General features: G+C 36.7%; 3 protein-coding genes across 5 annotated transcripts; 2 read left to right on the forward strand and 1 right to left on the reverse strand.

Annotated features, from left to right (window-relative positions):
* The first annotated feature begins 557 nt into the window (after positions 1-557).
* On the forward strand, positions 558-3,264 carry LOC113734002 (uncharacterized). 2 transcript variants are annotated; one of them, XM_027260273.2, is made up of 4 exons: positions 558-790; positions 908-1,087; positions 1,639-1,887; positions 2,536-3,264. In XM_027260273.2, the coding sequence occupies exons 1-4, from the start codon at positions 719-721 to the stop codon at positions 2,785-2,787; spliced, it is 753 nt and encodes a 250-aa protein (XP_027116074.1). In that variant the 5' UTR covers positions 558-718; the 3' UTR covers positions 2,788-3,264. The 2 variants fall into 2 exon arrangements, with proteins under 2 accessions (XP_027116074.1, XP_027116076.1); XM_027260275.2 differs by having other exon boundaries at positions 1,786-1,887.
* A 2,013-nt stretch (positions 3,265-5,277) lies between these two features.
* LOC113734003 (uncharacterized) lies at positions 5,278-9,509 on the reverse strand. 2 transcript variants are annotated; one of them, XM_072081719.1, is made up of 9 exons: positions 9,220-9,509; positions 8,064-8,176; positions 7,776-7,948; positions 6,922-7,015; positions 6,583-6,694; positions 6,385-6,473; positions 6,008-6,093; positions 5,806-5,870; positions 5,278-5,695 (listed from the first exon to the last, which is right to left on the reverse strand). In XM_072081719.1, exons 1-9 carry the CDS (start codon positions 9,443-9,445, stop codon positions 5,592-5,594), a joined length of 1,062 nt encoding a protein of 353 aa, XP_071937820.1. In that variant the 5' UTR covers positions 9,446-9,509; the 3' UTR covers positions 5,278-5,591. The 2 variants fall into 2 exon arrangements, with proteins under 2 accessions (XP_071937820.1, XP_071937821.1); XM_072081720.1 differs by having other exon boundaries at positions 9,115-9,242.
* A 7,421-nt stretch (positions 9,510-16,930) lies between these two features.
* Positions 16,931-22,063, forward strand: LOC140037499 (probable serine/threonine-protein kinase At1g54610). The gene is made up of 7 exons (XM_072081721.1): positions 16,931-17,844; positions 17,983-18,267; positions 18,367-18,684; positions 19,279-19,506; positions 20,100-20,200; positions 20,529-20,646; positions 21,123-22,063. The coding sequence occupies exons 1-7, from the start codon at positions 17,431-17,433 to the stop codon at positions 21,405-21,407; spliced, it is 1,749 nt and encodes a 582-aa protein (XP_071937822.1). The 5' UTR covers positions 16,931-17,430; the 3' UTR covers positions 21,408-22,063.
* The last annotated feature ends 91 nt before the right edge of the window (positions 22,064-22,154 follow it).

Genomic DNA, 22,154 nt, shown 5'->3' on the forward strand with positions numbered 1-22,154 from the left:
ATGGACGTTCAGATTAAAATAGTCGACTCAAGTTGCTTTTCAATCTGGGGTGTCAATTGATCACATTTTTGTGTTAAAATTAAGAATTAATCAAAAGCAAAATAGCCTAAAAAGGAAAAAAAAAAAAAGAAAAAAAAAAGAAGAAAGAATACATTTAGGGACTAAAACACTAGAGAGATTAAAGGTTCCTGCACTAACAATCGTATATAAGAAGTCTAATCAAATTGAAATTAATTGGTGTGCATCCAAACTCACTAATTTATACATCATCAACGTATGAAAGATAAATACAAGAGGAAAGGCTCAGCAATTTTTGTATCTAAATGTATGTTTATGTTTTCATATAAAGCAACGAATCTTGTGAAGTTAAAGTCGTTAAATATGGTTCAAACCTGATTCGGGTAATGATCAACTCCCTATCGAATGCCTCTAACTTGGTTGAAAATTCAACCCGCAACAAAATCATAGGCGATTTGTTTCTAGACCAGTTTACACACTTCTACATTTTCCAGAGACACTACTAGTGAGTAGTGACCGGCTGTGTCCACTTTTCACTTACTCAACCGTTGATCTCAATGACAAAAATTGCACCTTTGCTTGACGTAACACGTAACTCTAGCTTGTAATTGCACGCACGCACAGATTTCCACTCTTTCCTTCTTCTTCTCATGACAATTTTCTCCGAAGAATTATCATAAAATATCATTCAGAAATACAAATGAATTCATCAGCTAGCCTTCAAAATTCGCTTCCCGATGATATTGCCCTCAAAATTGCTTTGTCGCTTCAGGTTCTTTTTCTTTTTTTAATTTATCTGAGCTGGTATTTCTTGAGTTGGATAATCCCATCTACTTCTTTAAAATGGGTTTTCTAAAAGATTGAATCTTTTTTTGTTTTGGCTGTGAAGGTATCAGATGTTTGTTCACTGGGCAGTTGCTCAAGGTTCTGGCGTGAGCTATGTGGGTCTGATCATGTCTGGGAGGCTCTGTGCAGAGATAGATGGCCTGCAATTGATTTAGATGAGGAATCTTCAGCTGATGAGAACGGAAATCATCATCTTCATCAACAGTTGGACCTCAATTTAATGGTCAATTCTCACTCTTTTTGCCTCTGAATTGAAATTTGTGCATAATCATGACTTTGTTGCAATAAATAGCAAAATAATAGGTTCAGTTGGGGATGCAGTGAATCATTTTTGATCAACTGTTTTTGTTGCTATGACATGGTTTTTATGTGGAAGACAAGTTTTGTGGGAAAGAAAAAGAGTACTTAACAACACAGGGAAAAAGAAAAAAGTGAAGGCGAAAAATCCTTTTGTTTTTTCTGCGTAATCAAATTGATGCTGGGTTTTAAGTATTTTTCTGGTGGAATTGATGTTAATGGATTCAAAATTTTTATGTTTGATTTGACTCTGAAAGATTAGTTACAGATTATGGTAGTCACTAGTGGTGGGATTGATCTTATTGGGTTGAATATTTTTATGTTTGGGTTGGTTTTGTAATCTCGTAAGGACTCTGTCGAGAAATTGAGATGTGAAGTGTGATTCAAATGGATAGCATGCTCCCTGTCTGATTCAAATCCTATTTTTAGTGCCGCTATTTGTTGTCCTTTATGCATGATTGAATGTACTTGCTTTAGGGATGGAGGGGGTTGTACGTACATAAGCACAATGAGATGGCACGGAAAGCTGCCTCTATATTTAATTATGTGGAAAGTTATTTAGCATTTGAAGCAATTGAGGTTGGATATTACTTAAAAGCAGTTGAAGACCTATCTGCAATGCAGTTTGGATTTAAGGACGTCCAGATGTTTTTTCTCAGACCAAACATCAATGTGCTTTTCAACTTGATTGGCTTGCATTATTGCTTCAGTAAGCTTGACTTGCCGGTAAGTGCTATATTTGACCTGCCCGTATCTATCTTTGGTTGTTATTAATCCTTTGCAAATTGAAATCCATTATCTGTACAATGTGTGAAGTTCCTCACCTGTATCGACTGGCAAAAGTCTTCAACCATATATTATGTCAGTTAGCACATGCAACTTAAAGCTAAAAAGGAAAGTATATTTTAGTGTGATCATGAAGTGTACTGAATTGTCTAAGCAGATTAAACTGTTTGTTGAGATTGAGCTTTTTCGCATTGTATTTTGTGAAGTAAATAAAACATCAGATGTTTAATTCTCCACCTTTGTCAAAAAACTAGCTACGATACCTTGAGATAGGCTTTTGAAAAACCTATGCAGACTCAGGTGTGAGCTTTGAATCTGATCCTTAGGAGAATCACATACTTGGTTTCGCAGTCATAAATTGTGAGAATTCATTCAAATGTCCACTTTAGTTTTAGTATGAGGGCAAAAGATGCTCCCCAAAGCATAAGAAGTTTGTTCTGAATTGTCCTTTCTGATTCCACAGCCCTAGTCATAAATTGCGGCTAGCAAGTTCCTGGCTTGTTAGCAACATGTTATACTATCCAAAGTGTGTAATGAATCACTCTGTATCAGCCGGGTCTTTTGATGTCTTATCATTGTTACTTCTAGGCTGAGTGTGTTGCAGAAGCACTAAGCATGTGCAGGATTTCAGAAAGGCAAGTATGTGTCAGATGGTGGAAGCTTGGTAGGTGGTTCTATGGCTTTCGCCTGAGCGATGAATCACTTTGTCGTAATGTTACTTTAGGAGATCTTGCAACATCCAAAGAAGAAGAAGTTCTCAGGGTGCTTCATCGAGGTGCAATTCATGAGGTATTACGTGTTCAGATCTCGGCTGCAAAACCCGAATGCACTCCCTGGTAATGCCAAAGTGCAGAAAGTGGGAAAGATTGAGCACAACAAATGCTTACATCTTTTATAGTATTTCTTTGCTGGTGCCCATGTGACAATATTTGTGATGAAGACTGCATTGTTTCATAGTTGCAGAAGAGAAAGTTCCAGTTAAGGGGATCTTAGTATTACCACTCCCTCTTTGAGCCATGTTTGCCAGGAATTTATAGCTGTGCCCGGAGAGCTACTGCCTTTAGTTATGAATATATATATATATATTTTTTGTACAAAATCCAACAGAACCAGGAATAAATTTGCTCTGGCTCCACCTGGATGTAGCTGAGGAAGATATCGAAGTTCCAAATTCTGATGCTAAACCCACATCCACGCTTAACAAGCATGAAGTGCTTAGAGTTGGACGATGTAAAGGTTCTTCCCATGTTTCTGCCTGTAAATAGTTGTTGAATGGTGTCACCGAATAATAAAGAAGAAATTATGTCTCTTTGAGAAGATTTTTCCAAAAATGTGGGACCATTAGTATGAGCAATTGGTCCAATGCCACAAGAGTTCTACAGTGATAGAAATTTCAACTTGTCTGTTCATCTAATTGTGCGTGCATGTCAACTGCAGAAGAAAAGGTGGGTAACATGTTTATTGTCGCTGCTGTTTAGAAGTTGGTTCTCTACATATGCTTACATTTGCATTTCACATCTGTATTATGTTTTTAGCCAATCCATGCAAAGCGAATTTCGCTTACATTTGAACGTAATAGCAGAATTAACCTGATTGCTTGGTCTTTATCTATGCATAGTCATAAGCGTGTCGATCTTGAAAGATGTTGATATTCATAGTTTAAAATGACCTCTAAACTAAGCTAATGAAGAAAAGAAGGCGAAGGATTTTTTTTTTTGGGGGGGGGGGGGGGGGGGGGCACGGGTTTTGTTTTGTACGAGGGAAGCACCCACTGGCAATTAGCAATGGAAAGCAAGTATCATTTATCAAAAAGCTAAATTTAAGAGGAGGAAGCAGCTGAAGCTTAGGAGTTGCAGTTTCAGCTGAGGTGCTGCAGCGCAAGTGGTACAGGATTCTGAAACAAGTCTAAACCAAGAAAATTTGGAAAATATTAAAGATTGAAGGAGAAGAAAAACCATAAAAAGAGGAACGGGAGGGTTGGGGCGGTTGGGGAATGTAGACTATTGGCCTCAAATAGTGTTGGATTTGGATGAATGAGTTGTGACTTCTCTTTCTGCAGAAACAGAGACATTCCAAATTCCATCAGCTAGCAAGCTACATTTGATTTTGAGCATGTATCAATTCATGCGGTGCTAAATATGCCTCCGGGGACACATTCTGCTTGGACAATTGCATATAGCTTTGATTAGAAAAAGAGAGAGAAACTAACTGGTTTGATGTATTGAATGGTGTTGGAAATTGCATGGAATGTGGTAGTTTCTCTTCCTGCAAAACTATAGATATTTCGCTTCCATCTGTTAGCAAATTCCTTCTTATTTTGAGCATCTCCTCTAAATTATATCAGTTCATGATGCGCTAAATATGCCTCCATGGACGCATTCTACTTGGAACAATTGCACAACTTGATTGAAACTTAACCGCCGCTATCATTCATTGGTTAAAAGTCAAGCTTAAAGAGGAAATACACTTCCAAGTAAACAGTAAATATATAAGCACTCTCAAAATTCGTTAGCTTAGCATCACTTTTACAGCACTTTCAGATCAGGAATAGAGTAGGATCATCATCTTAAATTTGCATTACCAGTATTGGTCCCGGACGCATATCAACTTATTGTAGCAAAGTGATGAAAAACCACGGCAGGAAAGAACTTTATACCCTGTGGCGACTATTGAGATGAGCGAGTCAGGAGCAACGATAAACATAGATGATCCGTCGTTCGGAGGTGGAATGCAGATGGCCATCAGCAGAAGAGCTAGGACAAGCACTAAGAGGAGTCCTTTCACATCTATGTCTGCTGAACAACAGCAATTTCCCATGAAGACATAGGCAACATGAAATTTCTGACCCTTTTGATTCAGCTGAGAGAGATTAACTATGAGGGCACATCCTATTTTGCTAGCTAACTTTGGAATATGGATTTGCGTACTGTTTGGTAACTGGCTGAATGAATAAGTTAGACTAATCCCAGGTATGAATTGAATAAATTTTACAATAACTACCAGCTGCCATGAACCAATTGCTTGAATGCCACAAGGGTCGTTCCTTCCTGCATATGCTGCCTCTCTCTTCCTGGTATGGCACTTATAACAAGTTATATATTCTATCCTAAAGTTACAAATGCGTAAATTGACTTCCTCACACTTATTTCCATGTTGCTCCAAAAATTGTTTAGTTTCTTGCATACAGCAGTACTAGCAAATGACGTATCACATTCCCTGTCAGACAAAAGAACGTAGCCTTGGATGGATAACGTTCACAGTGATCTTCCTAATATGAACGTCCACTAAAATGAGCAAAAAGAATTCGAGAGAGGGGTTGGAATGGCAACATAACACTGTAGAACTGCATTCGTTGATTTTATTCCTCATTGAACAAATTCAAGTCTGTTGATGTCAAATTTTAGATATGGTTTCCACATACGAGTTTCTGTGGTAAAGATAAATGAGAACAAACAACTTGATCTCAATACAACTCTTTCTGTCAAATATTTATAGACATATTTATACCTGCACACATGCTGAAATGTTCCAAATAATATACTAAAACCACCAAAAGAACATCACTTTTTCTATAATCAATCATCAATTTCCTCAGGCCTGTGCCAACAGTATCCGAAAGATCAATAAGAGACAGAACGCGGTCGTCAGGCCCCAAGGAATTGGGCAAAGCTGGGATATTTTGGTTCCCACCCTAATTCTGCACGAGTTTTTGAATTATTTAATTTCTTCCCTAAAGGATCGCTGGTTCCTGCCACAAGAGGAAAGATTAAAAGAAAGAAATAGAAGCCAAAAGAAAATTTATCAATTGCATTAGACCATCGTAAGACAACCACATATTGTTGGAAGAGCACTGAATACCTGTGAAGCCCTGAAATTTTTTGCTGAACTTTCCACTTCTTTCTACCAAATCCATCACTTCCTGCCTGAGATAAATTGCAAAAGGTTTGTTTAAAGAGAGGAAAAATGTGTAGACACTGTATATAGGTGTTTATTTACATCAAACAGTGAAGAGATGAAATACAGTAATAAACAAAGAAACGTTGCTCTTCCATTAAGATACCTGGATAAGGGATGATTGTCACAGCCCAAAAAGATACGACTGCGAAGTTTCTTCTTCAAGATGACAACAGAAAGTGACGCTGCATCCTGTATGAAGTGTATACATTGAATTAACAGCTAATCACAGCCAGGAAATAACGAGGTAAAGGCTTTTTAAGTTTAAAAAGGCAAATAGAAATCTCCATTAAATTGAGAAAAAGAGAAGCTACTGAAGGAAATTGCACCAAGATATGTGAGATCCCAATCATTTCAAAAACCACAAAAATTATAAACATCAAAAGCCTTGCGAATTTACAGACTTCATAATTGAAAGTAAACAGGACAGAAAGCAATGGAGTACGGACTATATGTTGCCTAAAAAGAATAACAAGCAAGTACCTCATAGTGTATAAGATTGAGGATGTGATCTGGACGTACGTCAGAAGTCCCTTTGCTCAACCAATAGACATGTGCACCTCTATCTGCTTTGTGCCAATAGTCAAGGTAACAGTGGTTATCATACCAAACTATAATTTGAATCAATATCCATTCCCAGATAATTTCACTGAAACCACATATCAGACTCCAAGAAGGATATGTAGAGTCCAGCTAATCTAACAACACAGCCACCGGCTTCCAGCACCACTTTCTCAGCTTTGAGAAGAACATCTGTCCTGGGGCTCCTTCCAATTGGAACTGCAGGGCTATCCTGCACAGCCATGATGGTGAATGTGTGTCAATAACTAGTAATATTCACAAGTTCAGCATAACAAAGTGAAATGTAGTTATTAAAGAGACTATAGTCCATGAATATTGGTATTACTTCCACTGGGATTCCTATTTCTCAGATTCAGCATGGAAACCTCTTTCAGTAGTAAAAGAAGCAAACCAGAAAGAGTTACCAGAAGCAAAAATGTTGTGTGTTAGATATAAGACCTCATCACATGATCCATTGTCATTGCAGTCATAGGGAGCAGAGCTTGAAGTAAAAAGAAATGAACCTTCCCCACTCCAGTTAGATGCAGCTTCCCTGTTCATTGCTATACAATTTTGGTCAAGTTCAATACTTCAGATGCAGTTCAGTTCACTAAATAATTTGTACATGAAATAGGGTTTAAGACAGCAAAGGCAAATAACAAGTACACAAGCTACTTTATGCAGTAAGAAGTCAACTCAATTAGATGGGGTTAAACGACTTTCATCAGCACTAATAATACACCTTAGCATCTAAGCACTATCTACTCCAGTCAATTTAACTATAGTTGATTTATCAGCAGGAAAACCTATGACAGATAAGTTTGATCCAAATGTTATACCACTTGAAACAGTAGAAAAGGTAGCGTAACCGTGAAGAGAGAACATGATCTGTAAGGCTACCAAGGATATTAAAAAAGTGAACTTACAAGACAGATTCTCCAAAGCAGACATTCTTTGTTAATAACCTCATCTGACAAAAAGGATCTCACGTTATCTCTTTTCATTTACCCCCACACAACTAATCAAAGTGTGAGTCTTTTAATGCAACAACAACTTTATGTACTTTGAAGTAGTATGGAATATGGGCTTAGAAGTAAGCAACTGGGCACAGCACTTGGGTGAAACTTATATATCTCTATGGCAGACTACGAAACAACAAAACCTATCATGTACTATGTTCTTTCTTTCGAAGTTCATTTGCACCATTTCTTCTAGTAATAAAGAATTAGTTTCCCTTTTGACAAGCATCATTTTAAGATTCTCACAGAAAATATGAGAATGGTAATCCAAAAAAAATACCATCTCAAAGCTACCTGATATCACCAGCATAGTCTGAAGTCTGAGATGGAGGGGCACAAAATATAACATAAGGAAATTTATGAGGCACTTGTGTCCCTTTCACTGATGGCTTGATCCCCATTTCAATCAATTCGGCATGGTGATCTGAAGTAACTGTCTGCCCAAAAATTTGACACCCGGGGTGTTCCTGCATAAGTATCTCAATATCTCATTTTCCATACTGACCCATACGGTAACCACTACTACAATGATTTGACCTTCATCAAGAAAATAATGCACAAAAGGGATTATCCAAAGTACACCTCTCTCCATTTTTCAGCCACTAAGCGCCCTAAAACACCTGGTCCAACAATCATCAAGTCATTGGCTCCAACAATTCCTGAGGATGAAGCCTCCAATGTTTCACTTGGTGCACCTTGAGTATCAAAATACAGTACAACAGTAAGGCAAAAGAGTAAAACCAAATTAATTTAATATAACCATATCAGCAAGAACACTATCATCCAAGCATTCCTCCAGATGATAAGGACACTTCCAGACTACATTGTATCCTAGTCAAATGGTGGACAGAAACATCCTCACTGATTCTCGGCATGTTTCTGGACTTCCCAAAAGTTAATTTAACTGAATAACGTGAACTAAAATAAAGCCTTTTTTTTAATATATATATTAGGCTTTCAAAAACCCGGAAAATGACAATTATCACTTATCTAACATATCACAACAATTTGGCCATCCACTCTGTTATCAAAGACCCATAAAAAGTTCATAGCTTTCTCATAAAGATTGATGGTAAGTGTATACTTTGAGCATGGAAAAATTAGCTCCTAATAATTTACTAATAACAACAACGACAGCGCTGGACAGGCGCAGCAGAACGGAGCCAAATACTTCAAAAATGGGGAACAACATCCTGGCCTCTTGAGGGAAGCGTACTGGATAGATAATAGTACCACGTGCCAGTCCACCAACATTATTTGGTGGTTCTTTATTGGCCATTGACGACTGCCACGCGGTACCTTGCAAGCCAATAGCTTCAGGATTCTCACTCGATAAGGCCTGGTGAGGACTAGAGATCAGCTTGTCATCTAGGTTCAGAGTCAAGAGAAATAATCCGTTTACACTAAAATCTAGACACAACTCTTCTCGCATCATTCCATCAGCGTTATATTAACATAAGGCAGACAGCGTCATACTATACGCTCCAGAAACTGTACAGAATTCTAGCGGAAATGAATTGCCATCTTGCTATCTTGTATTAAACCATATGCAGATAAGCACTAAAAAGCACAACAGTGCATGTAAAAATCACAAAACTGTACTAAATAGTCCAAAAAGAAAAGAAAAGCATACATATAAGGGGAGTGGCTGGCTATACATCATTTCTGGAGAAATGCGTAAAGGGTGTTTGTGTGTGAAACAGAAACAGAGACAAAGAAAGAACAGGAGATATAATACCTACGGAGGCCATTAAAATTGGAAATGATGAGAAATGACGGTTTCGGTTGAGGCGAGAAGTGGTGAAGCTGGGGAATTTCCTAGAAACTGAGAGACGAATGCCCTTGAAGTCATGGAAGAAAGTAGTGGAATTGGAGCGTGGGTTTGGGGATTGGGAATGCGGCAGGACTAGAGAAGCAACGGCAGCAGCATTGTTGGAGAAGCAATCTTGGCTGACCATTGACATTCGTCTTCTAGGAAAAAAGGGTGGATTAGGTGGATAGATAGATGATCTGTATTCTACATGGTACTCCTGGTAGTAAGACACTCCTAAAAGTACAACCCCTCCGCAAACACACACAGCTAGGGGTGGGCAAAAAAACCCGTCGATCCGAAAATCCGATGAACCCGATCCGAAAAATAGGATATCCGATCCGATTTTTCTTAGCGGGCCAGATGAGGGTCGGGTACCCGAAAAATCGGGTACGGATACGGATCAGAAAAATAAAAACCCGCGGGTACCCGACCCGCAGGGTATATTTTATAAATATTAAAAAAGTAGGGATCATTTTATAATTTTGTAATTTTTAATTCTAAGTGCAAGTGAAGTGGCTCGCAGCCTCATATTCTAATCCTATATGATCTACTCTTCTCATTTTTTTTTGAAGAAAGCGAACATTCTCGGTGAAACATGAACAAAATGAAAAAAAAAATTTGTGAAACTCTGTTATAAAAATTGTTCATCCCTTTCATCTTTTTTATTTTTATTCTACCTCCATCGATCTTTCCTGCAAATCTTGCATCAATTCAATCAAAGATTTTTGTTTGGAGTTTCAATTTTCTGTTAGCTAGATAATTAAAATATTTGTGTCATTCATTTGCAATTATATCTCTTTAATTTGTCTCTTTTATTTAGTGTAAGAAATTTATTTTTCTTTTTCATCACCTTAATACCATAAGGTCTATTCCAAAGATGTAAAGAAGTTGGGGAAGATTTTTAACATTATTTTTGGTTATATTTTTTTCAAAAATAATTAGTTCTATTCAATTCTTTTCCGAACTTGATTTCACAATTGACTTATTTGAGATGCGGTCTTGTACCATATTATCCTTGGGGAAGTTACCAAATACTTATTATCCTTGTGTTTGTTGTGTTGTAGAAGTATGAAATGTGTGAAAATGGTGATGTACTCAAAATTATTATGAAACTTCGTTTTGTCTATTAGATATTCTAATATGTACTAAATTTATGAGATCGATTTGATTATTGGATGAAATGTGTGAGAATGGTGATGTATGGACTTTAATTACAATATCTCTACCAATATTAATTGGAAAAGCATGTTTTTTTTATTGAAAAATATGTTGATATTAAGTAGAAAATAAATTTTTTTATTGAAAAATAGTTTTTTTTAGGGGCGGGTACCCTATGACCCGCCCCTTTTTTTCGGGTACCCGCTATTCGGGTACCCGAAAATATTAGGAGCGGGTTAGGGTCGCAAAATGGTTGATCCGATATATTAGGGTCGGGTCAGCCAAATCATGTTAGGGGCGGGTACCCGACCCGTGCCCACCCCTACACACAGCCCCTTCTGTCCTCTCCTTCTTATTATTATTATTATTATTATTTATTAATTATCACTTTTTATCTATATATTCTACACTATTTATCTATAGTATCCTATACGGTTCTAATATAAGAGGAGACTCAACTGAGTCTAAGGAAATCGATGGAGATTGAATCACCACCGAACCAGAATGATGCACTATGCAACTGTCTGAATTTTTTAAAAAGTCACTTAATATGACAATTGATGAGAGACACCTCACTAAATTTTAATGGCTTAGGTTCCGTTTGATAAAGATAAATTTAAATTCTGAAATCTAAATGCTGAATGCTGAAACAATTAATTTACTGAATTTTAACCACTGAAAAGAAATATATAAATGTCTGAATTTTAATGATGAATCTATTTATATTGTTTGATAAACATTTATAACTGAATGCTTAATAAGTTAAATTTAACAATTTTGCCCTTATATCTTTTCATCCAAAAAAGAAATAGAACCTATGATTTCATTAGTTTAAAATTTTTAGGTATGAAAATGACAATATTTATTTTTAAATCAAATTAATATAAAAGATGAAATATATTATATGATAAGTATGGAGAAGATTTGAAAGTCATTAAAAAGGTAGAAAATAAAAATAGAAAATTATTAGATAGAGAATATTAAGTTGTTTAATTAGATAAAATTTTTGAATATAATTAATAAATAAGGGTACATTTGGTAGATAAAATAAAGTAGTTGAAGTAATCCTATTGATTCTTATCAAAATTAAGCATTCAGTTAAGATTCCTATGCTGAAAAAAATACACACAAGTTCAGCACTACTTAACAAATTCAGCAAATAAATTTTTATTTATCAAACATTCAAAACATTTGAATGTCTGAAAAAATTCAGATTCAGTATTTTTTTATATTATCAAACAGACCCTTAGCAGTGGTCACCCGCCTTTGGGCGGGTGATTTCCTTATTTACTAGGAGTAGTGTATAAAATTTGGGTGATTTAGGTTCTTCTGGCCTACTACGACTACGAGGAGTACTTTTTTAAGTCACTGCCACGGACGCTCCCTCCACGTCACAAACGCAAGAAATTTTTTTTTAATAAAGAAATAGTCGTCATTATTGACTAACCGAGCCAGTCATTGGATGATTGACATCCATATCCATGTGTTATCTAATGATTGGCTGGCTCGATCGGTTGAATCGGAGCCGATCAGAAGACATCATCGAATTCTCCTAGAAACTCGATCGGTAAAATTTCGGTCAAATCCAATAGAAGATCTGGCTGAACCACGGCAAACCATAGAAACTGGTGAAAACCGGGATATTACATTGCGTGGAGAAGAGAAATGGATGTGGAAGTGGGAGCCAGCATCATATGATTGGGCCATCGCAAAAGAAAATCAGATACGGTGAATCTTCTGCTACCACGAGACTAGACTAGAAGAAGCCGATTGGAGACTTTCAAGAAAAGACGCTCAAGACGTGTTCGGTGTTTTGTTGATGAGAATTAAGTCAATTAAGTACTCAGGTTAATGCTGGCCATGATGATTCAGGTTTGCGTCAGCCTTTGACTTGCTGAACGGGCTTCAAGATCATGCGCTCTTGTATCCTCACAAAGTCCCAAAATGATGGATGGGCCTTCAGCCTTTCACAGATTTATTCCAGCACTACTTACTTGGGAGATTTTGTCCTAGTCTTCGTTCTGAATCAATCCAAGTTCATTAAACTTTGAAGATCAGCCCAAGATTTTTCTTTGATGTAATTGAACGGAAGGCAACGGGAAGTGGAGCTAGTTCATAAATTATACTAATGCATTTTGGTCGATTCTTTTAACTGCAGAATTTGAGGTCTATCATGTATTCATGTATAACCTCCGGATTATACCTAACCAAAGAAAAAGCATCATCATTAAAAATGGTCAATCAATCGGTTGGTTGCTACACTTTCAAGAGTGCTAATGTTGCGTCGCTTTACTTGCATTTCCTTGACAAGGGGACATCGCACAATAAGAAGAAAGTTAGCCGCAACCAACACAATTATGTGCCTTGCTTTTGTTACCAACACACTTTGTAGTGCAGGACTAAAATTATACTCTAGTCCATGATCTTTTTTTATTGTTATATATGTTTTTTTAACCTCACTTCACCTTCAGCTGGAGTAAGAAACATAGTACGTAGTACTATATTACTAGGAGAATACTCTTTGACCATGCGCATCTACTACGTTTTGACTATGGCGCAAAAGGGATGCTCCGTATGACAAATTGCACGGTCAAGATTAGGCATGTCAATGAGTCGGGTATTATCCAAATCCAGTCCAGATCCAATATATATTGGATAGGATTTAGATCTAATTTCTCAAATCCAAACCCTACTCAGATCCAGACCCTATGAGAAAGTCGTGAATTTGGATAGGATCTGAGTTTCTATAATTCATATTCAAATCCAGACTAATTCAGTTAATTCTAAGGTCATTCTTCTTTTCTTGGTCCTTCAGTGAAGAACAAGGGGTTGGAAATGGGAATCTAACCTCACACATTGTCAAAAGAATCCGTAACAATCATACTAGGTGAAAAAGGGTTTAGTATGATGCAATCATGGAGATATTCTTGATGTCTTGGCTTAGATGCTAACTTAAGGCATATAAGTACTTACATACTGATAGATTAGCTTTCAATGGACATGTACGTTGATCTGCCCTTAGTTTAAAGGTCAAGGAATATTGGTTGTAGCATATAACTATAATGCCAACAACCATGACTGCAATTGGATGTCACTTTCATCTCTCTAATCCTCCGTGGATTAGTTGTAGAGATAGATAAACCTGCCGGGGAATGGCAGAAAAACACCAAGAAGTTAAAAGGGTCTGCAGCACAACGCAACATAAGCTTACCTACCCTGACAAACCTGTTGGTTCTTTTTTTTTATCTCATCCTTATTCAATACGTTTGAAATGGGGTCAACATCTGGGTCCAGACATTGACCCCTCAATCCCAACCCCAAGATTGTGTGTTTCTTGAAAATTTCTGGGTTATTTAGATCAAATAACTCATAGTAAAAGATCTTGTATAAGCCTTGAGCTTTTTGGGGAGGCAGATTGGCGGGTGGTGGGGATTGGAGGGGTTGGACCGGATTGTTGTCTCCACCAATTGCCAACAAACAAACCATCTTTAAGCTAGCTACTAGCTATAGATTGGTGTCTTCACAAGACATTGAGTTTAATTAATAATTTGATTGCAATACTATATATATGTTTGTCGTTTTGGCATGCCAAATTTATAATGACATGCAATGCTGAAGCATACAAAATTACAGAAGTGAGGGGTTTCTTGGAGGATTAGAGGAATTGCATGCTTTGGTCACGTAAAGCAAACGCCAATAAGAATCTGCCAACATGCATGATGAACAAAGGATTAAATACGTCCAGAAATCATGTGGCATAATGACTTTCATCAGTGTAAAGCCTCACCTTAATTATACTTGATGATGCACTGCTACAATTAATAAATGTCTACATCCATGAGGAGAATACGTTCACCTTCACTAATATATACTTTTCCATTGTTCTTCCATTTTCCTATGGAAGAAAAAAAAAAAAAGAAATTATCAAGTGCTGATCTTGTCAATCTCGAATTTTTTTTTTTTTTAAAAAGAAAACTTTGAGTAAAAAACTGTGAATGAAATGGTAACCAACACTTTTTTTTTTTCATATGAAAGACCAATTTAACATGAAAAAGAAATCCTGAAGTTATATCTCAAATTAAGTCAAACCAAAAGTACTTGATGTCTAAGTGCAATTGGAAACTGTAATTTTTTCGTGGAGGACAGTAATAAATAAAGGTCTTGCGGAAGTCATAACAATAATTCATCCCTAAACACCACAATACTTATTTATTTTTTCTTTCAAAAAAAAAAAAGAGAGATGAACAAGCAATTTATTATTAATCACGCAAAACTTGTCATTTCAATTAGTACTCCTAAAACAACATGGTAATGGTAAAAGCCTTTTGTAGTTAACTCCATCGAAAGCTTAGACAACAGCAACAACTTTCTAGTGTCTCATGTCAATATAGCCATATTATATTTTCCGAGGTAATTTGCACAGTGTTAATTTTGTATATAAAACTTCCCTTTTAAAAAATGTGTAAAACTAAACTTAGACAATAAACAAATTTCTTGTGCATTAAACACACCTCATTTTAGATAATCACAATTTGCATGCATTAAACACACCTCAAAGTTCTTGTGCATTTAGCAATTAAAGGCTCTAATCCTTGAAAACCCTTAAAGAGATCAAAATCAGGGTGCCTTCTCCGAGATAAAAATCTTGTATGTGCTCACATGTCCACGAAGCTAAACATATACTATTAGATGGTAATTAAGTATTTTATCCCATGACAAATTGTGCCAAGTATGCTAATTTCAGTGTTTTTGATTCACCAATCTAGAAGTTTGAGAGCAGATCTCAAGAGATTAATTGTTAATTAGTAGTAAAAGAAAAACTGAGGTCCAAATCTCATAACAGTAGCTGTCGAGCAATCACATTACCACATGCATTACTTTCAAGTGTCATTAGTTTTTCTAACTCAGTGCAAAACATGAATTAATGAATAAACTATCCTTTCAATAAAATCAAAACGTTAAATAGCTATCATGAAGACGCAAGACCAACCAAAATGCTTCCTGATGACGAAGCATTTCATTCATATTATGGAGACAAAACAATGATCAGTTGCAAAGCTAGCTAATCACTCAGTGTGTTTGGATGGTAAATTATTTGAGATATTTTTACTGTAACACTTTTTGTGATGTGATGTACTCCTCCCGTCCCACTTTGATAGTCTTGTTTTCCTTTTTCGTCTGTCCCAAATTGTAGTTCACTTTTCCATTAAGAAATGTAGTAATCTTTCAAATTGTCTAAAATACCCTTATTAAATATCTTGTTATTAATACATTATTATTAAATACTAACCCACTACATTGAATACATTGAGTTTTTCCAATACTAACCCATTAGCTGTAACTGATATTAATTGGCACTCTTCGTGATTAGCATAAGGGTATTTTAGGAAATTATTAATCTAAATTTATGTTTCCAACCAAATTAATTAAACTTTTTTAATCTGTGTGAAAAAAAAAAAACCAAGACTAACAAAACGGGACGGAGGGAGTATGTGAAATAAAAAGGTAATTGGCAAGATAAAAAGGTATATTGGAAATTGTAATAATGACGTAAGCAAATATCTTTGGGTAAATAACTTATAATCCAAACACACTTACTGTCAATGTGTACTTTGTAAAAAGATGATTGGAAAAAAGATTGGCTGTTCTTCACAGTCAAAATAAAACGCCAGAATTCCTGACTTTCAAGTTTTTTTTTTCTAGGCTTGATAATTCCACGTTCCAATAGTTCTTTTTTTTTTTGTTTTTTTTTTTTGCGTTTGTGGACAAACTTGCATGGCTGCTAAAGACTTTTTGAAAAGATTTTCTATAGCCACTAGTGGGGACAGGAAATTTAGCTCACTTAAACTTCAAAAAATTCAGATATATATGTACTTCATTATTGCTTAAAGATATTAGGTCGATAAATTAATGATAGACTAGAATCATAAAATAGATTAATAGTACATCAACATTTCACTTAAAAACAAAAAACGAAAATCAGCGCAAGTATATGCTATAAAAGTTGGAGTGAAAAATCTAAAGTTTTTTCCCACTTTCAAATTTTTATTATTAGAGTCTGATTAAAGTGTATATACTAGTCGATCAATTTTATTTAAAGATAAAAATAGGAAAGGTAGAAGCTGAGAAGAGACTCTATTTTGACTTGAAGCCGTCGCAATCGCCTTCCATTTTTTGTTTTTGTTTTGGTTTTGGACCTTTTGGTCCCTCCCCCCCCGGTCTCTCCTCTCTTTCTCTCGCATCTCCTTAAAGTCTCTGTCAGTCAATAATATACACAACAGACCCCTTTCCAACTCTTCCATTTTTTATTTTCCACAAAGAAAAAGATATCCAATATCTTTATTCTTTTCTCCACAGTGGAATTCAACTTTGTAACACTAATACAAAATTCCAATCTTTAAATTCGAACCAAAAAAAAGGAAAAAAAGAACCTCATAAAGGCTTAAAGTTACCAATGTTTTACTCTACATTTGCCTTTACCTTCCTTGAACACTAGTGCACTAGCTGCTAGCACATTTTTTTGACCGCCATAAATTGTGGGCTTAAATCAAAATCATTGCTGCTTCTACTTTCTTGGGCAAGAAAGTTAAGGGTTCTTCAATCAACAACTCACATTATTTGCTGTAATGTACATTTATCTCATTCTATGTCCTCAGCTGCTCGAATTTAGCTGTATATTTGTATTTTGTAGCTGAAAGAGTAGCACATACTAAAGTATTAGTCCTACCCCATCTGCTTATTCATTGTGTAAAGGTTGTCTAAGGTGTAAGTATTGTGTAAAGTTCCAATCTTTGTGGATATTTGCCGTCTTAGAAAAATCCCATTTGGTTTTCTGGTTTTGTGATGTGTAAGTTTTTAGGTGCATTGCATGTCAGATTGTTCCTCGTGTTTGATTTTGAAGTCCTGGGTTTTGGGAATTTGGAAGAGGGAAAAAGAGCCAGGAGTCTGATGAGAAATGAGGGGTAAATTTTGGGAAAGATGGGCTGTGTATTTGGTAAGCAGATTTCATCTTCAGGACCACCTCGTGGAGAGGTGGTGGTAGGTGGGAAGGGAAGGGAGAAAGAGGGGGAAAGAGATTTGGCTGTGTCATCAGAGAGGAGAGAGAAAGTTGGGGTGGTTGGTGGTGGGGAAGGAGGAGGAGGAGGAGGAGGAGGTAGTGGTGGTGAAGTTCAAAATGGTGGAGATCATAAGGAGGAAAAGAAGGATGGAAGTGCTCGGCCACGTGGTGAGAGGAGGCGGTCTAGGCCGAATCCGAGGTTAAGTAATCCGCCTAAGCATATTCACGGAGAGCAAGTGGCCGCAGGATGGCCCTCGTGGCTCTCCGCGGTGGCTGGGGAGGCAATCAATGGGTGGACTCCTCGGCGGGCTGATACTTTTGAGAAACTTGACAAGGCAAGCTATGCTTACTTAATTTGGCAATCTTGATTTGTTTTTGGATTTAATGTCTCATTATTTGCTTCTAATGAAAATGAAAAGAAATGTCTGATTTGGTCATTGCATTTCTGCATGTTTTGTTTTTGTTGCTATTAGATTGGGCAAGGTACTTATAGCAATGTGTACAAAGCAAGAGATTCGATAACAGGGAAAATTGTGGCACTAAAAAAGGTGCGCTTTGATAATTTGGAGCCTGAGAGTGTGAGATTCATGGCTAGGGAAATTTTGATTTTGCGCCGTTTGGATCATCCTAATGTTGTGAAGTTGCATGGGCTAGTGACCTCGAGGATGTCCTGCAGTTTGTACCTTGTGTTTGATTACATGGACCATGATTTGGCAGGGCTGGCTGCAAGTCCAGGGATCAAGTTTACAGAACCTCAGGTACCATTCTTTATGTTTACTTGCTATCATTTGAAGCATTTAGCTGGAAGTGTTTGGACAGTGTTGCTTATTTTCGTTCGACTAATGATGAATACGTAGGTCAAGTGTTTCATGCATCAGCTACTGTCAGGGCTTGAACACTGCCATAACCGTCATGTATTACATCGTGACATTAAGGGGTCAAATCTTCTTATTGACGGTGGAGGAGTCTTAAAAATTGCTGATTTTGGGTTAGCTTCCTTCTTCGATCCTAATCACAAGCAACCCATGACTAGCCGGGTTGTTACTCTATGGTACAGACCGCCAGAACTTCTTCTTGGAGCTACGTACTATGGTGTAGGAGTGGACCTTTGGAGTGTTGGCTGCATTTTAGCAGAGTTATTGGCTGGGAAGCCCATAATGCCAGGTCGGACAGAGGTAAATTTTGACTTTCTTATTCAACTGCACATTAATTTGGTGTTCTTTCATGACAAAACAAGTTCATTGTAATGCTTGTTTTACTTCTCACCATAGTGATCCAGCACGATATTGCAGTTTCCATTGAAATTTTTATCTGGAAGGCTGGCAACTGAATCTTCCATGAATCTCTTGAATTTGAACTTCAAACCTAGCTTCCTATTCTAGAGAAAAGTGACTTACATAGAGAGTTCTTTGTTACATTGAATCCGAATGTAAGTTGTTGCGTCCTGATTGTTGGGTGTTGATTTGCACAGTTTCTGTACCTGTTGAATATTTGTCAGCTCACATGCAATGAGGTTTTCTTATAGCACGACAGTAAGCATCATAAATTCAACTTATATCAGATAGGGCTCTTATTATCTTGACCGCATAAACAAGAATACTGGTACCGGTGCTATTTGCGTTCACCATATTTACCGTGATAGCTTCTGTGGCTAATTTGAATTTGTTGCTAGAGTTATTGTGTTGCATTTTTTAAAGCATCACTGCTTTTTGGTAGCTAGCCTAAAAATTGCCGTAAATGAATTTATTGAATATGTTTGCAACAATTAGGTCGAACAGCTGCACAAGATATTCAAGCTATGTGGTTCGCCTTCGGAAGAGTATTGGAAAAAGTCAAAACTACCACATGCAACCATATTCAAGCCACAACACTCATATAAACGATGTATAGCGGAAACATTTAAGGATTTCCCACCTTCATCACTGCCGTTAATTGAGACTCTACTTGCAATTGATCCAGCTGAACGTCAAACTGCTACAGCTGCATTAAATAGAGAAGTGAGCTTCTATCTCTTTCTTATATTTCTTTGTTTATGTTTGCCATGATTTTTCATATTGTGGACCTTAAAGTCAAACCAGTCCTCTGGTCAGATTAGCTACTAATAGAAGTGTAATCTTGGAGCTATGAGCTTCACATGAAATAAAAATGTCGGATTTTCCTTTGAATAACAAGAGACTACCCTTCTGTAACAACATAAATGAGTTGTATAATTTGACACAGTTGAAATGTAGGTACAAGTAGACTAGAATAACCTCCTTGTCCCCTCCCAAATCCGCGGACCACCAAAAGGACAATATATATATGTAAGTAGACCAGAATAACCTCCCTGTCCCCTCCCACGCCCCCAGACCACCAAAAAGACAATATGTGTGTGTGTGTGTGACAATAAAATAAGAAGCAAGAAATTCTTCAACTTCCTCAACACTACATTTTAGCCTAACCTTGTAGCCTTCCTACTTTTTTCTCAAGAATAATACAAGTAGGATCCTTTAATTCAAGGTTTGTAAGTTGATATATATTGTAACCTTTCAGCGAGGATCATGCTAACATTTATTTTTTGTGTGTGTGCGTGTTTTTTTTTTTTTTTCAGTTTTTCACGACTAAACCTTATGCTTGTGAGCCTTCCAGTCTTCCAAAATATCCACCAAGTAAAGAGATGGATGCTAAACGGCGGGATGAAGAAGCTAGAAGGTTTGAGCCTACTGAAGTTCCTGTTGTCTGCAAGTTTTTATTGAGTCTGCTGATACTACTATGGGCCCCTTCTTCCTAAACAAAAATTCATCCATGTGCATTTCTAGTTGTGCCTGTTTGCTTGCTTCAGTAATCTATAATCATGTCTGCGCAAAAGTATAATAATCACCTGATGTAATTAATACTATTGTGAAAAAATTCAATATGCTAGTTGAATTCTTGGGATCCAATCTGGTGAGTAACATGAAGTTGGATGAATATTGTATGTTTGCTTTTAACACTTCTGAATGTTATATACATTACCTGCAATAACTTGTTCGAATTGTAGACTAAGAGCTGCTGGTCGAGTCAATGTCGATGGTACAAAGAAATCACGAATGCGTGATCGTGCAGTGAGGGCAATTCCTGCTCTGGAAGCCAATGCTGAGCTACAAGCCAACATTGATGTAAGTGCAGCAACAAACAAAACAGAACAAAATAAAATAATATAAAGACAGCACAAATAAGTCAATAACATATCATCTTTCAGCAATATCTTGTGTATTTTTATTTTCATTTTACTGTCATTCCGGCTTCAACAATTCAAATTTGAAATATTTGCTACTACTTTTGTGTTTGCGTCGCCTTCTGATCCCTCCCCCACCACCCCCACCCTTCTTTTTGGCGGTGGATGAATATTGAAAATCATGTTTGCATCATGAAAGAGAGAAAAATAGCTGGAGTTCTTTGCTGCTGATGTTTTGAACAATTACAGTGGGTGTCCTGATTTTCCTGAAACGTTGGAAACAGCTTAGAAACATGTTGCCTAGACATATTGATCTGATTTTGACTTCCAGGAAAATCAAAGCAATTGTTTTATGACTTCAAAATGCTCCTTCACAACTCAAAATGACAAGCTTATTTTTCTGTCCCCCTGAAACAGAGACGGCGTCTAATTACACATGCAAATGCAAAGAGCAAGAGTGAAAAGTTTCCTCCACCACACCAAGATGGAACACTTGGTTATCCTCTCGGTTCTTCACATCACATTGATTCAGCCTTTGATACTTCTGACGCCCCATTCAGTTCTATGAACTTTTCTTATGAAAAGGAGCCAATACAAACGTGGTCAGGCCCACTGGGGGACCCTGCTACTAACGGTTCTGCTAGAAGAAAGTCAAAACCATCAAAGAAAGACTGGCCTACAAAAAAGAAAGAAAAGATGTAATAAAGTGTTAGTTTTCAAACTTACTTGGAGGGAGAACAAAGATTATGCAAAGAAAATTGCAGAATAGTGCCTTAAATCTAGGCTGTGAAATTGTCAAACTGCATACTGAGGTAAACTATCCTTCAATCCATCTTATTCTTTTGAACAGAGGAAAATTTCATCTAGTAATGTACATGTTTTATTTTTTTTTTTCACTTCCATTAATGAATGCTATTTGGGTCAGTGAAATTAGTAAATGTTCTTCAAATGAGGGTTTAAATATTAGGTTTACTTGTTTACACTATCAATTCCAGGATTTTAGTTACTATTTTCAGATTGCTGCAGATTTTCCTTCCATCACCTCCAGGATTTTAGTTACTTGTTTACACTATCAATTCCAGGATTTTAGTTACTATTTTCAGATTGCTGCAGATTTTCCTTCCATCGCCTCTTGTATACGTGACTCTGGTCTCCCTGTCTCTGTGGACCATAAAAATCTTTGTAATTCTCGTCTTTTGAGTTTCAACAATCATAGTACCATGCCTTAGAAAGTTGAAGGTTACGATTCTTTTTGCTTGTTTAGTTTGTAAAAGTTGGTTTTTTGGCTCATGAATATTGGCCCTGTAATGGAATGAGCACTATAAAAATGTTGGGGCAGACTAAAGCTCATTCAATCAGTTTTTAAAGTGCTTCAGCAGGCAATAATTACACTCCAATGTGCTGGTCATTCTTCAGTCGCCAACTTGAATTTAGTTGGTGATGAATATG

This window comes from Coffea arabica, chromosome 3c (assembly GCF_036785885.1).
Source record: "Coffea arabica cultivar ET-39 chromosome 3c, Coffea Arabica ET-39 HiFi, whole genome shotgun sequence".
In the NCBI taxonomy this organism is placed as follows: domain Eukaryota; kingdom Viridiplantae; phylum Streptophyta; class Magnoliopsida; order Gentianales; family Rubiaceae; genus Coffea; species Coffea arabica.

Excerpts from the sequence above, each read along its gene's own strand:
- LOC113734002 (XM_027260273.2), top strand. The coding sequence starts at position 719 with ATGAATTCATCAGCTAGCCTTCAAAATTCGCTTCCCGATGATATTGCC. Across the intron at positions 1,088-1,638 it reads AGTTGGACCTCAATTTAATG|GGATGGAGGGGGTTGTACGT; the intron begins GTCAATTCTCAC and ends TACTTGCTTTAG. Across the intron at positions 1,888-2,535 it reads TCAGTAAGCTTGACTTGCCG|GCTGAGTGTGTTGCAGAAGC; the intron begins GTAAGTGCTATA and ends TGTTACTTCTAG.
- LOC113734003 (XM_072081719.1), bottom strand. The coding sequence starts at position 9,445 with ATGTCAATGGTCAGCCAAGATTGCTTCTCCAACAATGCTGCTGCCGTT. Across the intron at positions 8,177-9,219 it reads AATTTTAATGGCCTCCGTAG|GTGCACCAAGTGAAACATTG; the intron begins GTATTATATCTC and ends TTGATACTCAAG. Across the intron at positions 6,094-6,384 it reads TCAATCTTATACACTATGAG|GATGCAGCGTCACTTTCTGT; the intron begins GTACTTGCTTGT and ends CACTTCATACAG.
- LOC140037499 (XM_072081721.1), top strand. The coding sequence starts at position 17,431 with ATGGGCTGTGTATTTGGTAAGCAGATTTCATCTTCAGGACCACCTCGT. Across the intron at positions 18,685-19,278 it reads TAATGCCAGGTCGGACAGAG|GTCGAACAGCTGCACAAGAT; the intron begins GTAAATTTTGAC and ends TGCAACAATTAG. Across the intron at positions 20,201-20,528 it reads CGGGATGAAGAAGCTAGAAG|ACTAAGAGCTGCTGGTCGAG; the intron begins GTTTGAGCCTAC and ends TTCGAATTGTAG.